General features: G+C 43.9%; 1 protein-coding gene across 1 annotated transcript in view; it reads right to left on the bottom strand.

Annotated features, from left to right (window-relative positions):
- FGF9 (fibroblast growth factor 9) overlaps positions 1 to 14254 on the bottom strand; it is a 40626-nt gene extending 26372 nt beyond the window's left edge. Inside the window, exons 1-2 of the mRNA XM_045844955.1 lie at positions 13196 to 14254; positions 4422 to 4525 (exon numbers count right to left, since the gene is read on the bottom strand). Of these exons, the coding sequence (XP_045700911.1) occupies positions 4422 to 4525; positions 13196 to 13472 (381 nt within the window). The 5' untranslated portion in view covers positions 13473 to 14254. The remainder of the gene's footprint in view (positions 1 to 4421; positions 4526 to 13195) is intronic.
- Between the last annotated feature and the right edge of the window lie 865 nt (positions 14255 to 15119).

Here is a 15119-nt window from a genome sequence, read left to right as displayed (position 1 = left end):
GACACCACAGAAATACAAAGGATTGTAAGAAATTACTACAAAGAACTGTATGCCAAGAAATTTGAAAACCTAGGTGAAATGGACAAATTTCTAGAAAAATATAATCTTCCAAAACTCAATGAAAAAGAAGCAGAAAGCCTGAACAAACCAATAACAGCCAAAGAAATTGAAGCAATAATCAAAAAACTCCCAACACACAAAAGCCCTGGACGAGATGGTTTCACAGGAGAATTCTACAAAGCATTTAAGGAAGAGCTAACCCATATTCTTCACAGACTATTCAAAAAAATCCAAAAAGATGGAAGACTCCCAAACTCTTTTTATGAAGCCAGCATCATGCTAATCCCAAAAACAGATAAAGACACAACAAAGAAAGAAAACCTCAGGCCAATATCGCTGATGAACATTGACGCTAAAATTGTCAACAAAATACTAGCAAACTGCCTCCAACAAAACATTAAAAAGATCATACACCATGACCAAGTAGGATTCATTCCAGGGATGCAAGGATGATACAATATTCACAAATCAGTAAATGTAATACATCACAGAAACAAAAGCAAAGACAAAAACCACATGATCATATCAATAGATGCAGAAAAAGCATTGGATAAGGTACAGCACCCATTTATGATAAGAACACTTAGCAAAGCGGGAATAGAGGGAGCATTCCTCAACATAATAAAGGCCATATATGAGAGACCTACAGTCAACATCATACTCAATGGGCAAAAATTAAAATCTTTTCCACTAAGATCAGGAACAAGACAAGGCTGTCCACTTTCACCACTTCTATTCAATATAGTAGTGGAAGTTTTAGCCACAGCAATCAGACAAGAAAAAGAAATAAAAGGCATCCAAATCAGAAAGGAGGAAACAAAACTGTCACTGTTTGCAGATGACATGATAGTTGACATACAAAATCCTATAAACTCCACCAAAAAAACTGCTTGACCTAATAAATGAATTTGGCAAAACAGCGGGATACAAAGTCAATATCCAGAAATCAAAGGCATTTCTGTACACCAACAATGAAACAGCAGAATCAGAAATCAAGAAAGAAATACCATTTGAAATAGCAAAATAAAAAATAAAACACCTATGAATAAACCTAACCAAAGAGGTAAAAGACATGTATTTAGAAAGCTATGTAACACTCAGGAAAGAAATCAAGGGAGACACAAACAAATGGAAACATATACCGTGTTCATGGATTGGAAAAATTAATATAATCACTCCTGGCTGGCGTAGCTTGGCGGATTGAGCTCAGGCTGTGAACCAAAGCATCACAGGTTCGATTCCCAGTCAGGGCACATGCCTGGGTTGCAGGCCACAGCCCTCAGCAACCGCACATTGATGTTTCTCTCTCTTTCTCTTTCTCCCTCCCTTCCCTCTCTAAAAATAAATAAATAAATAAAAATTAAAAAAAAAAAAAAGAATTAATACAATCAAAATGTCCATACTACCCAAAGCAATTTACACATTCAATGCAATTCCTATTAAAGTACCAATGGCATATTTCACAGACATAGAACAAACACTTCAAAAATGTATATGGAATCATAAATGACCCCGAATAGTTGCTGTAAATTTGAGAAAGAAGAGTAAAGTAGGAGGGATCACAATACCTGACACTAAACTATATTACAAGGCCACTGTAATCAAAACAGCCTGGTACTGGCATAAAAACTGTCACATGGACCAATGGAAGAGAACAGAGAGCCCAGAAATAAACCAAAGTCTCTATGATCAATTAATATTTGACAAAGGGGGCAGCAACATAAAATAGAGTAAAAATAGCCTCTTCAACAAATGGTGTTGGGAGAAGTGGACAGCTACGTGCAAAAAAATGAAACTCAAGCACCAACTTACACCTTATGCAAAAATAAATTCAAGGTGGATAAAAGACTTAAATATAAACCATGACACCATTAAAGTCCTAGAAGAGAACGTAGGTAGGAAAATCTCAGATATTCCATGCAGAAACTTTTTTACTGACATGTCCCCTAGAGCAAGGGACATAAAGGAAAGAATAAACAAATGGGACCTCATCAAAATTAAAAGCTTCTGCACAGCTAAAAAAAACAGTATCAAAATAAAAAGAGAACCATATGTATGGGAAAACATATTTGCCAATGATACCTCAGACAAAGGTTTAATCTCCAAAATATATAAAGAACTTACACAACTACACTCTAAGAAGACAAGGAACACAATGAAAAAATGGGCAAAGGACTTGAACAGACACTTCTCCAAGAAGGACATACAGAGGATCCAGAGACACATGAAATGATGTTCAATATTGCTAGCTACCAGAGACATGCAAATTAAAACCACAATGAGATACCACTTCACACCAGTCAGAATGGCCATCAGAAACAAAGCCACAAACAACAAGTGTTGGAGAGATTGTGGAGAAAAGGGGACCCTAGTGCACTATTGGTGGGACTGCAGACTGGTACAACCACTATGGAAAGCAGTATGGAACTTCCTCAGAAAACTGAAAATGGATCTGCCTTTTCACCCAGCAATTCCACTGCTTGGACTATATCCTAAGAACACTAAAACACCAATACAAAAGAACCTATGTACCCCAATGTTCATAGCAGCACAATTTACAATAGCTAGGTGCTGGAAGCAACCTAGATGCACATCAGTAAATGAATGGATCCAAAAACTATGGTACATTTACACAATGGAATTCTATGCACCAGAAAGAAAGAAGGAGCTCCTATCCTTTGCAATAGCTTGGATGAAGCTGGAAAGCATTATGCTAAGCGAAACAAGCCAGGCAGTGAAAGACAAATACCATATGATCTCACCTTTAACAGGAACCTAAACAACAAAACAAAGAAACAAGCAAAATATAACCAAAGGGGATGAAATAGGGGATAGACTGACAGTGACCAGAGGGGAGAGAAGAGGGAATTTCAGGGGAGAATGGGAAGGGTTTACAGGAACATATTTAAAGGACACATGGAGAAAAACTAGGGGGAGGGTGGCAATGGGAGGGAAGTGGGGAGGGTTTATGGGTGGGCTGGTTTGGGCGTAAAACAGAGAAAACTGTACTTGAACAATGATTAAACTAAAAACAACAACAACAACAAAAAAGTTAATCTCAATCCTGTACTTAAAAACATATTTTAAAATAATCTATTCTCTCAAGGAAGAGCTTTTTAAAATAACTTATCTTTCTAACAAAATCAACCAAACCTGATTCAAATTTCACCAAGGCAGGAAAACCATCCTTGAGTCATTAAAAATGGTGTGTTCTATATTCAAATTAAACAAGCCATAATTTATTGTCATCTGGAGTTTTTGAGTTAAAGTTTGATACTATTTCCAAGTCCTGTACACACACACACACACACACACACACACACACACACACACTTACTGGTATGTACATAGGAAAGGAGCTGTTTATACAAAATTTCTCCTGATCGTATATGCATATGCCCTTCAGTCCTACTGACAGAGATCTCCAGAATTTCTCCCACCCTGAGCCTCTTTTAATTGCCAACTTTTTGTAGATTCTAATCCAAGTTCTCCTTTGGCTGAGAATGTGGATTAAATTCCCATGTGATCATAATGGGAATGAAAAATTAAAGGTTGATGTCGTTACAAGTTTTGCGTTGAAAACTCAAGTTAATGTATAATGATTAGTAATCTACTATTCATATTCATATGCTCAGCAAAAATGTTTTAAACATCCACTGTGTGCCATGCAATGTGCTTTATAAACTGTGCTAGCACCACTAAAAAGACACAAAGAAGTCAGTCTTTCTTCTTAAAGCACAAGCAGGGACTTTGTCTTATCCACTGATGTCCCTGAGCACCTAGAACAGTGCCTGGAACCTGCTAGGTACCATAAATACTTCACTGCCTCCTACTGGCAGCTCACAATCATTGTAGATGATAAGTGAGAGACAAAAACAAGAAACTCACTATTTGCAAATAATTATATTTATATTCTCCATACAAGAAAATCTGACGATAACTTCCATTTCCCTTCTGTCTCCATAATGAAAATCTCAAGTAGCTCAGAGAAAGTCCTTCATGCTCTATTTTTAGTTTTAAACAATGATTAGCAAAGCTTGGGAGAAGATAATTTTAACTCATTTTGAAAATAACTCCCATTCAATACAAGAAGATGAGATTTTTCACACACAGATTTTTTTATGTACTTGATAATGAAAATGGTCTGGCATATGAATAAAGCACTTTCTTAGAAACTTTGCTGTAGTGAAAATCTTGGTCTGATATTTATCAATAAAAATGAAATGATTTGCCTCAAAAAAGTAAAAGCTCCTACTCTCCTTCCCAACAGACTCAGTTTCATCTAGGCTGTAACAACCTAGAGAAAGTACATTCAAGCCAGCATGAAACATAGAAGTTCTGAAGTCTCTCACAGTACTTACCGATCCGTACAGCTCCCCCTTCTCATTCATGCCAAGGTAGAGTCCACTGTCCACACCTCGAATGCTGACAAGGCCCACAGCTATACTGATAAATTCCAGAATGCCTACAAGACAAAGGGCAGAAGATGAAGGACAAGTCAGAGGATTTTAGAGTCTCAGTGTTACTAGAAGTTTCAAAGAGGACTAAGCCTAGCTCCCAAATGGGATAATCTCACACTCCTTAAGGAAGTGTCTTCTCTTAAAACCAATGCCTAGCCCTGGCTGTGTTGCTCAGTTGGTTGCAACATCATCCTGTACACCAGAAGGTTGTAGGTTCCTGGTCAGGGTGCAAAAGGAGGCAACCAATCTCTCTCTCGCCTTCTTTCTCTCCTCTTCATCTCTCTCTCTCTCTCTCTCTCTCTCTCTCTCTCTCTCTCTCTCTCTCTCAATAAACATACCCTTGAGTGAGGATTAAAAGAACTAACTTCTATAATAATATGATACAATAATACTTATCAACATGATGTATAACATTTTAAAAATAAAAAGCTAGTATTTACATAGATATGATGAGAATGATATGACATAAACCAGTATACATATTCTAATGAAACTGAAAGGTATAAGAAGAGTGTCCAGTTTTACTTACAGTTGATAAATATGAAATTAAGCATTTGTGTATGGGCATAGATCAGAAAAAAATTCCATTCAGGGAATAGTCTTATGTCCCTCAAATTGAGGATGAGGTGCTAACTTGATTGGTTTATACAGAAAGTTATCCAGCTCTCTACTGTATATTGAGCTCCATTCAGAACACTAAGATAGCCTACACACATCCCAAATATTTCTGCTTAAACAAAGTATTTTTTTTTGCTGTAGTTATCTAAGCCTAGCAGTAATCGTTAAGCAATTAAGATAGAACTATATTCTGGAAAAAATGCAGATTTCACAAACACTCCTGGATTAAAATAGTCATGGAATACTATATTCCCAAAACAAATGAACATAATGACCTTCGTTTACTTCCTTCTTTCTAGTTACTTACCTCACTAAGAATAAAAACACTAAGCTGGGCATAAATCCAGAATTTTATGGCCATACAACAGGAGCTTCAATTTTTCTAACTATACTGTTGTTTTCTTCACATGATTACCCAATCGGGTATTTGGGACAATGCTAATATTACTTGCCGCTTAGCCATTTTCTCAATTGTGTTATAAAGTGCTAGACTTTGTAAAGACCTTACATTAATGCATACTAAATACTGAATTTTTTAAATCTTCAAATATTAAAAAATTTACTTACATTTTAGAGTTTAGAAAAAACTAAGAATAATGTGACTAATAAAAAAGCACTTACATGTATTTTTTTAAACAGTTAATTTTTCAACTCTCACAAACATAGACCGTGCTACAATGACAAGAAGATATGACATATACATGGTGACAGAAGAGAACTATACTTTGGGTGGGAGCACACAGTGGAGTATACAGATGGTGTGTTACAGAATTGTGCACGTGAAATCCATATAAAGTTATTAACCAATGTCACCCCAAGAAATTTAACTTAAAAAAAAATACATGAACTATATAAATGTAATAAAGAGTTCCAAGGTAATGTGAAGGACAAGAGATATTTCTTATAAAAGGGCATTCCTAATGGTTTTATACATACAAAATGCAACAAATATCTTGTGTTTATAATTCAGAGAATACCTATCTGAACCTGAAACATTATTTATTTTTACAGAATGTGAAATACTATATGAAAAAATAAAAAGAGAAATTACAAATTACATTTTGGATCTGATACTCTGTGACTCTATAATGGAAGATACACCAAAAATAAGCAAGTTTATTTATGGTCTTTCCTACCTCACAAAGCTAATGGAAAGACAAACAAGGCAATATTCCCATGAGAGTCATTTCACCCTTATTCATGCAACCAAGTCTGTTTCACTGTACTATTTCTAACTGTTATGGTTGAAAATAATTACAATTTTGGCATTTAATTACTACTAGGAGTCACATACATGTGAATCTCTTCTTAGCTACCAGAAAACATAGCACAATATAGGTCACAGTTATCCTGAAATTAGTGTCAGGAATTCATTAATGTCCAACTGTCATCATATAATGAGAGACAGGAAATATTTTGTCCCCTTGGAGGTCTGACCAATTAGATAAACCATGTCTTCAGGGAAAGGTTTAATCATAAGAAAAAAATACTTGTATCTTCTAAGTGGATATATGGTGACCTTTCTTCTTTCCCTAGTCAAGATGCAGCTCTGAGAACTAATAATAAATATTGGCCAATGGTGAGCATCAGGCCCAAGAAGAAATAGGACATATATAACCTGACAAATCCACATGACTGGATGGTATGCAGAACATCAAGAAGGTTGACAGTCTAATAGCTCTAACACTTGAGAATTTAATCTATGCTGAATGAGATGCCTTCTCTCATTCAGTCTTCAGAACAATCCTAATCATTACAATATTTTAATCTTCAGTTTACAAATGAGGAGAGTGAGGTTTAAGGGTATTAAATAGCTTGACACCAAGCAACCAGACTCCAAATGCCATCTCCTCATTCATTGCACACATCTTATCATTGGTCCCCGCTTTTCTTCACAAATTCATGATTTATGTACCATTTGTGTATAGTTATCCCATGACTATTGACTAGAAGATGTTGCCTAGGTCAGACTCCACAGATCCCATGGGCAGGACTAGAAGCAGCAGAGGAAATGAGGACAGGCAAGCCACTGGGACTCCGCTCCTTCCTCATGCAGACATTGGGAAGGCAGACATATCTTGTATGTGTGGACTATTTACGTAAATCATTTATGTGCACATAGCACAGATCTTATGTTAAAGAATGTAAGTTCTGAAATTATTATATACTTTGGGAATAAAAGTATTAAGATATCTATCTTCTTTCTTTTCCTACATCAAGTTAGCTATAATTCATTGCAGTGACTTATTCAACCTACAAATTGTAAATGACTATTGAAAGCCAAGCATCAGGCCACTTGTTGAGTATATAAGGATGAATAAGATATAATCTAGGCCCTATAACCTCAAAGCTCTCCCCATCTAGTGGAAGAAAGGACAAATAAACAGATGAATATGATAGCAATGTGGTGAATGCAGTGAGAGGGAGCCAATTAGGGAATAGTCAGTGTCCAAAGATGGTCTTGGGAAGTAGAGACAGAGAAGTTTCCTAAAAGTACCTGGTACAAGCCTCCAAGGGGCTCACATTTGCAAAGGAACTACTTATCTAGTAACCCCAGGTGGAAAAGATTTCATCACCTCAAATACCATCCATATTTCTGAAGCTCCTTGAAAAGTAAAGACCGCAGAAGTACAGTCCAGCCCTGGCCAGGCAGCTCAGTTGATTGGAGTATTGTCAGGTACACCATAAGGTTGAGGGTTTGATCCCAGGTCAGGGTGCATACAGAAGGCAACTGATTGACATGTTTCTCTCTCTCTCTCTTTCTCTCTCTCTCTCTCTCTCTCTCTGTCTCCCTTCACCGCCCCCCCCCTCAATGCATATACTCAGGTGAGGATTATTTAAAAAGAAAAAAGAATAGTCCAGCTTCTCATGAGGTTGTCTCAGTGAGCTGAAACCAACTGTAACACCCAAATGTTTCAGTCACGGCCATGCTCCCAAGTCAGAAAGACCTGGCAACCTGGCAATTCACCACAAACACGCACACAGACCTGGGCCGGGCTGGAATACTTACCATTCATAGTACCATCTTGTCCCCAGTGAGCTCTATAACCTCAACCAGGTCAACTCATCTGTCTCTTGGCCTGAGCCAGAGCCAAGCATATGCTTCCAACTGTGCTTATTTGAGTATGGCCTACCCCCCTCTTATCTGTTTATATGAGTGTGCAGCCCAAAGGAAGCCCAGGAGAAGGCTTTTGTGTGGAAACATTTAAATTCTTAATGATCAACAAGAGTGGAGGAAAGGAAGGAAAGAGTAAGGAAGAGAAGAAGGGAGGGAGGGAATGGTGGGATTGTGCCTAAAATTAAAACTGTGGCCCTTACATGTGTACCATGGCTGTCTCTCCTCTTAGGCAGACACAACCTAGACATCCTCAAGTAATGTGTATTGATGGAGGTACTTGGGAAACACAGGGTCCATGTCTAGTGTTATTTGGCAATTCCCTTTCACAGTAGCCACCAATTCCCAGTGAGGATGAGCTCACTGAGCTCCAGAGATTCTTAGGCTGTCCAAGGTCATCCTTGGTATACAAGAGGCCAGGTCAGTTCCTGGGACCACTTCAGGAAAAAAAAAAAAACACACACACCAGACCCTTATCCTTCTCCAGACTCAGCAGGTAATAGTGATGATCCCCAGAGCTCTGTTCAAATGGGCAATTAACCCAAAGCTGGCTCAGCTCCCAAGAACCCCCTTTATTGGGCCTCATCTCCAAGGACATAACAAGGCCAGCCCTGGGAAGTGGAAGGGTGGGCAGAGGCTGCTCCACTCTGGCCCACGTTAAACAGCTCCCTGGCCTAAAATCCCCCAACACTTAACAGAGCTGCATTCTTTAGAGGACAAGAATGTATGCAGACTGGAGAGAGGCATAACATTAGGCTTCTGAAAACAGAGTACCACCCCCTCCTCACAACTACAGAGAGTTTCCTGCTCAGTCAGCGACCCCATACCACAGCTACCCAGTCAGTCATCTCAGGGCCTGCATCCCAGAAAATCCAGTGAGCAGCAACTTAAGCAAATCTCAGGGTTACTTAAGAAATGACTACCTGAATGATAGTAATAACCCCACCATTTTTCAAGACTCTGGACCAATCCTGAAAACAGATCCTTAAATAGGCAGTCTTTACCTTAGTGAGATGCTGAAGAGTCAGACACACAGAACAGAATTTTTTAAAGAGCAAAAAACTCTGGAAATAAGATTGGTTTAACCTCTTTTTAAAAAAAAAAATCATGCTATCGTGTTTCTCCTCTCTCATACAATTTCCACCTGACATCTGGACCCTTTGAAGTGCAGCCCCAGTTCAGGTGCTCATCTGGGGTCCTTGCAGGGCCAGCATGCCAGGCCACAAGGTACAGCCAGAAAAGCAGGCCATCTGTCCATCAAGGAAGGCCAGGGTAAACAGCTCAGGCTTCCTCCCCTGTGAAAGTAAAATAGAGGATCAGGCCCAACACTCACTTTTTTATTCTTCTACATGACCACTGTCTCAATTGATGTTCTTCTGCTCACTTTTTTCTGCCTATCAAGTGTTTTAAAGAGAAAAAAAGATAGGAAATGAAACGTCTGCCTCCTCCAGCCTGTACCCCAGAGACACAATCCCCAATTCCTCAACTCCACACCAACACCCCCAAAAGGAAAACACAGGGCTCCCTCAAGGTCCCACCTACGTTGTCACCTCAGTAGCTTCTGCTAGGACGAAAGTAAGATCCCCTCCCCCTACTGTGTCCCCTGCACTGCTGCTGCTGTATCACTATCAGGCTTACCCGAAGCCTCAGTCACCTGAGGTGGGGGGGAGGTCATTTTCCAGTGTGTTTCCTCCTGCCGGTTCACTCCAGGTGGAAGATGCACCTTCTGTATCAAAGTGTAAACTAGCCCACCCCTGCTCCACAGCTACTCTTTTCTCAGAGAATAGGAGAAGACACTGAAGGTAAGAACATTGTCCCTAGAGGAGAGTTGGGAGAAGAAGCACAGAGGTGCGGGTGCCAGATGCCAAGTGTAATGCGCTGCCGCAGCCTCCCCACTCCACCAGTGCTGGGTCCTAAGATACTGGACTCCTCTGGGTGTGGCTGCGCAGCAAGATCAGGAGACAACATACTGCAGAGGTTGCTAATATTGGGACCTTGCCACACTGTTAGCAGCCGGTGACCACCACACTGCTGTCACCCCAGGGGCCAGTCTCGCTGCAACCAGATGAAAGACTTAAATCATTCTTCCCTACCCCCACTGTGCACAGCCACCCATTCAACTTCATCCAAGCCACAGAAAGTAGCACCACTGAGTTGAGCGGCAGGAGCGCCCTTGGCCCACCCACCAGCTCTTGCTGACCCTTCAGCTCCCTACCCCCGACCGACAGAGGGCCTGTGCTCCCTGCTCTCCCACACACAATCCCCCTGCCAACCAGGCAAGTCTAAACAGTAGAAATGTCATTTCCTTGGTGACACTTTTCTCCAACACCCAGTATGGGGCGGGGGTGGGGCTGGGGGAAGTGACAAGGTCTAGTTTTTTGTTGTCATTTTAAGGTCTTTATTCAGTCACTGTACCAGCCGTCCTTGTCTGCAGACCCCAGAACGCACTTCTTGGATCCTCCCCACCCTTGTGGTCCTCACCTTCTCTTGCATCCACCTCTCCCAGTGGCAGTTCGTGGATTTTGAATGGTTTGAATACGTGCAGCAAATGTCCTACCCTAAAAGTGGCTGCAATAAAATAATAATAAAAAACTTGGGGCATGGGGAGCCCCACTGGCACATCCCATAATCTTTCTACACGGGGCACAGTCTTGCTGCACAGTGGTTCTGAGGGTCCTTCAAAGACCGGGCTCAGCCAGTTCACACAATGCACCCGGCTCTGCCCTGCCCGGTGTGCCCCTTGGCGCCCTGGGCTCCCCAAAGCTGGAAAGCAGCTGCGGGCCACCACAGTTAAGCTGGGCTCCTTGAAGGGGTTAACAATAGCTCACCGCTGTTCGGCCGCCTCTACAAGCCTTTGTCCCCCTGCCCACCCCTTCCTCTGAAAGGGCCCCCACCCACCTCCCGGTGCCGCGGAGCTTAGGGACTCTATGAGCCCTGACTGTGCACTTTTGAAAGAGAAAGAAGGATCTGGGCCGAGACAGGGGAAGTCAGGCTCGATCTCCAGCCTGTCCTCAATCCCCACCACCAAGTCTTCCTCAGCGAGGTGCTCGCCTCCAGCGGTTCCCACACCGAAAAACATCACGGAACCAAGGGGCGCGGCTGTCAGCCCCACGGACACTCACACACACAAAGAAAGGAAGGGGTTCAACTTGGGCCAAAAACCTGGTTCCCAAACTGCGGCCTTAAGTACACAAGCCATCACCCATGGCCCCCGGACAAGAGTCCGGAGACCGCCTAGCACCACAAGGGAGCACCGGCAGAAGGGGTGCAGAACATGGAGTGCCTTAGGACCACACGGAACTGGGTGGGCGACCTCCGAAAGCGCCTAGGACTGGACCCGGAGCCGGCACCTGCTTGCCGGGAGCTGGAGGACCCACTTCCCCTCACGGTGCAAAAAGGTGCCTGCCCCTCCACCGCAGCTCACCCCCACATGCGCAACCCAACTCAGGGCAGCCTCTGCGACCCTGACACTCCAGCTGTCCCCCACACAGCACCTACTGTCCTTGTCCTGGAACGAACGGGGAACACGGTGGCAGCCCCTAGAGTGGCCCCAGGGCAGCACTTGCAAAGTTTGGTCTTCGCTGTGCAACCACCAGAGCTGTCCAACTGGGGGCGGGGGTGGTGCTCAAAGGAATGATTGCAAAGCCAAGAGTTACCTTTTTTGTTTTTTTCCTTTCATTTTTAAGACAGCCAGAAATATTTGCACTAGCAGGTTCAGCTTGGGGCTGAGGCTGGTGAGGGGTGAAGGAGCAAAAGGAGAAAAAGCTGGGCCATCCCATCCCAGGCCTGAATCCTGCTCGTCTTCTGGCCTGATCCACAGCCCCCCAAAACTAAAACTGATAGTTTAGATTGTGGTCAACATCTGGCATGAAGGCTGGAGAGAGAAAATCACCGCAGGACTTTGTTTTTTACGACCCACTTTAAGTGTTGTCAGGTGGGTCCACTCAAAAGTTAACTCCTTCCAACAGTCTGGTTGCCCAAACTGGTGCTTTTTATTTCTTGTTTATTTATTTATTTTTTTGTGTGTAAATAAAGGTAAAAACCCAGAATCTCCAACCTGGACTGTGCTGGATGTTGGGCTCAGGGTGGCCCAGCGGGCACGTGTGTGTAAGCATGAAAGGGGCCAGTCACCAGCCCTCTCCTCTGCAGCCTCCATGCTGAGTCACAAGTACCCTCCTGGGAGGGTGAAATCCTAGGTGCTGCTTGCTTTTTAGAATCACCTCGCAGCTTTTCGTAGGCACACACACTAGAGAGCTACCCTGGAACCCCACACAGGCTGCACACTATGAAAAACTGCAGTAATTGATGGCTGTAAGGACAAGCGCCCCCAATGAGCTTCCGGCCCTTCCAAGTCTAATATGTGACTTCAGTCCTCCCAACTGAAAACTCTACCAGCAAGCACCAGCAAGCACCTCACCCAAGTGGTGCAGACCCTCACGGCAGGGATCAATATGTTTCATTTACAATTCAAGCAGGATACTTGTTAAGGGAAAGGGGGAAGGGCAAAAACCTTAATTGGGGCACCAGATTATAAAAACTCATGCTTTCAGGTAAATGCATTTTTAAGTTTTCAGTAGTTAATGATTAAAGCTTTAAACGCCTGGAATTGGTCCATCAAAACAACAACAATTTCCTAAACCCGATCTTCCCAAGTAACTGATGCAAAAGAACAAGAGACTTGTGTGATATTTATAAATCATGCCTTTCCTTGGGGCGGGGGGGGGGGGGGCGGCGGTGGAAAGCCTTTCAATGTAGACTTGCACCAGTGCCAGCCAGCGGCAAAGACCTGCAATTCCGGAGGCTTTTTTTTTTTTATAGCTGGCCAGACAGGAGCAGAAAAAGGAAGAGAGCCTTCCTGCACCCTGCCCGACCAACCCCTTCTCGATAGTTAAAATCCCGACCTGTTAAGGCACGGACACGATAGTGTTAATGGTATACCTACCGAAACGGCTGTGGTCTTTCCTGGTTCCCTGGATGGTACCATTGGGGAAGATTTCCAAGTGAAATCCAGTCCTGCAGTAGAGCTGCCTCCGCCTGAGAATCCCCTTTAAATGATCCAAGTCCGTGACTGCAGGCCCCCGGGGAAGCCCCCCTGCTTCGGACTGACCCAGGTGGTCACTTAGCAAGACCGGGCTGTCCACCGGCAACACGGGCACATTCCCAAACGGTACTGCATCCTGCACACCGAAATAGTTCCCAACTTCACCTAAGGGAGCCATCAGAAGGCTGGGCTGCCTGGAGCACACAGATAAACAATAATGATGGTGCCAACCCGGGAGATCTTAGGCGAGGTATATCCAACTCCCCTCCCTTACTGCGGTTGCAGGGGAAGGGGGGCGAGGGGGGGGGGAGCACGCGTTGTTTTCTTCAATCCATGAAATGCATAAATAAAAGTAATCTGCCGTTTCACTGGCACAGGTTCAAGGTCAAACCACTAATAACCTAAGAAACCAGTGCTGTATACTCACACACTGACATACTGATAAACACATCTATGTATCTCTACGGGTAGATCCCGGCTCCTAGCAAGCAGGAAGGTCTGCATCCCAGCCGGCCGTCAAAAGAGAAAAAATCCGTAGTTTCTCCATTTGGTTCCAGATTGAAATGACCATAGCAACTTCAATGTCTAGGCATTATTATAGGATTTCTAAGATGCACAGGCTACGTCAGAATCCACGGGTCCTGACTCTGGGGAAGGCATGCGCCGTTTTTACTCTAACCGACTCTGCAGACATCAGCAAGAATCCTTCCAGCGGAAAAAAAAATCTCACGTTGAAAGCGGTGAAGACTCTCCCCTCCTGCACACCCCTCCAAAAAATCAATAATAATATGATAAAGCAAAAAGAAGAAAACTTTAGGCGTCTAAACCTGGGATCTAGAATCGTACGGCAGCTCGGTGGAGGTCCATTGGTTCAGCGTGGGTTGCCGAAGGCGAGCAAGGGAGCAGCGTTCGGAGATCGTGTGCGTCCTGCAGCCGTGAACAGGTGTTGCCGCGCGGGCTCCAGCCTGGTGACTGGCGGAGCGCTAGCCTTGCGCAGCCCGGCAGGCTCGCTGAGTGGCGCAGCATCAGCTTTAGCTGGGTTTAAGGTAGTGCCGCCAGCCACACACCCCGCGGTCCTAGCGCCTGCCCTGCCACCATGCGCTGCGGCAGGCCCAGCGCAGCCCACCGGGAGCGACCACCCGGGACCGCTGGGGAATCCCGCGTTACAAAGACGCCCGGAGAGAAGCAAGGGATGCATGCCCTGAGACTCCAAGTTCTCCTGTGGAACTGGAGCTGGGACCCCGAAATCTGGCTGGGCGCAGTGATGAAGGTTCAGACTGTAGTGGGAAAATAGTTTCGCATGCATGGACTCTAATATTGCATGAAAAATACAACTTAGAGAGTTGGAGGAAAGGGTGCTGATTTAATGACACTGAACAGACATGGCAGTTTCTCTTTCATTCCTCTGCCAGGGAAACCGTACTTCAGGTGAAACGGGCGGACGCGACCGCAACCTCTGTCACACACGCTCACACAGACGTGCACACGCACATGCACACATCCAGGTGCGGCCTCCATATCTGTTTTGGCCAGCTTTTGCCCCGGGCATCTCGTGTGTGCTATTCTAGTCCCACCTGCGCTGTTCTAGTCCCACCTGCGCTGTTCCGGAGGCTGCGGGACAGGCGGAGGGGTGGGGGGCGCCCGAGACCCGCCTCTATCCCAGAGTTAGACCTGCGCGTGTCTAAGGGGATTCAGGGCGGTGAAAGCTCCAGTGGTCCCCCGTCAGACCAGGCTACTTGGGACTAGCTGGGACAAGGAGAGGGGAGTCCAGTATCCTCTCCACTGCCGGAGCCTGCAAGAGCCGGGTGTTTGGGGTCTCCCTGCT

This window comes from Phyllostomus hastatus, unplaced genomic scaffold (genome assembly GCF_019186645.2).
Source record: "Phyllostomus hastatus isolate PE091 unplaced genomic scaffold, TTU_PhHast_1.1 phas_contig_41, whole genome shotgun sequence".
NCBI lineage: Eukaryota > Metazoa > Chordata > Mammalia > Chiroptera > Phyllostomidae > Phyllostomus > Phyllostomus hastatus.
This window is presented reverse-complemented; position numbering and strand designations above follow the sequence as displayed.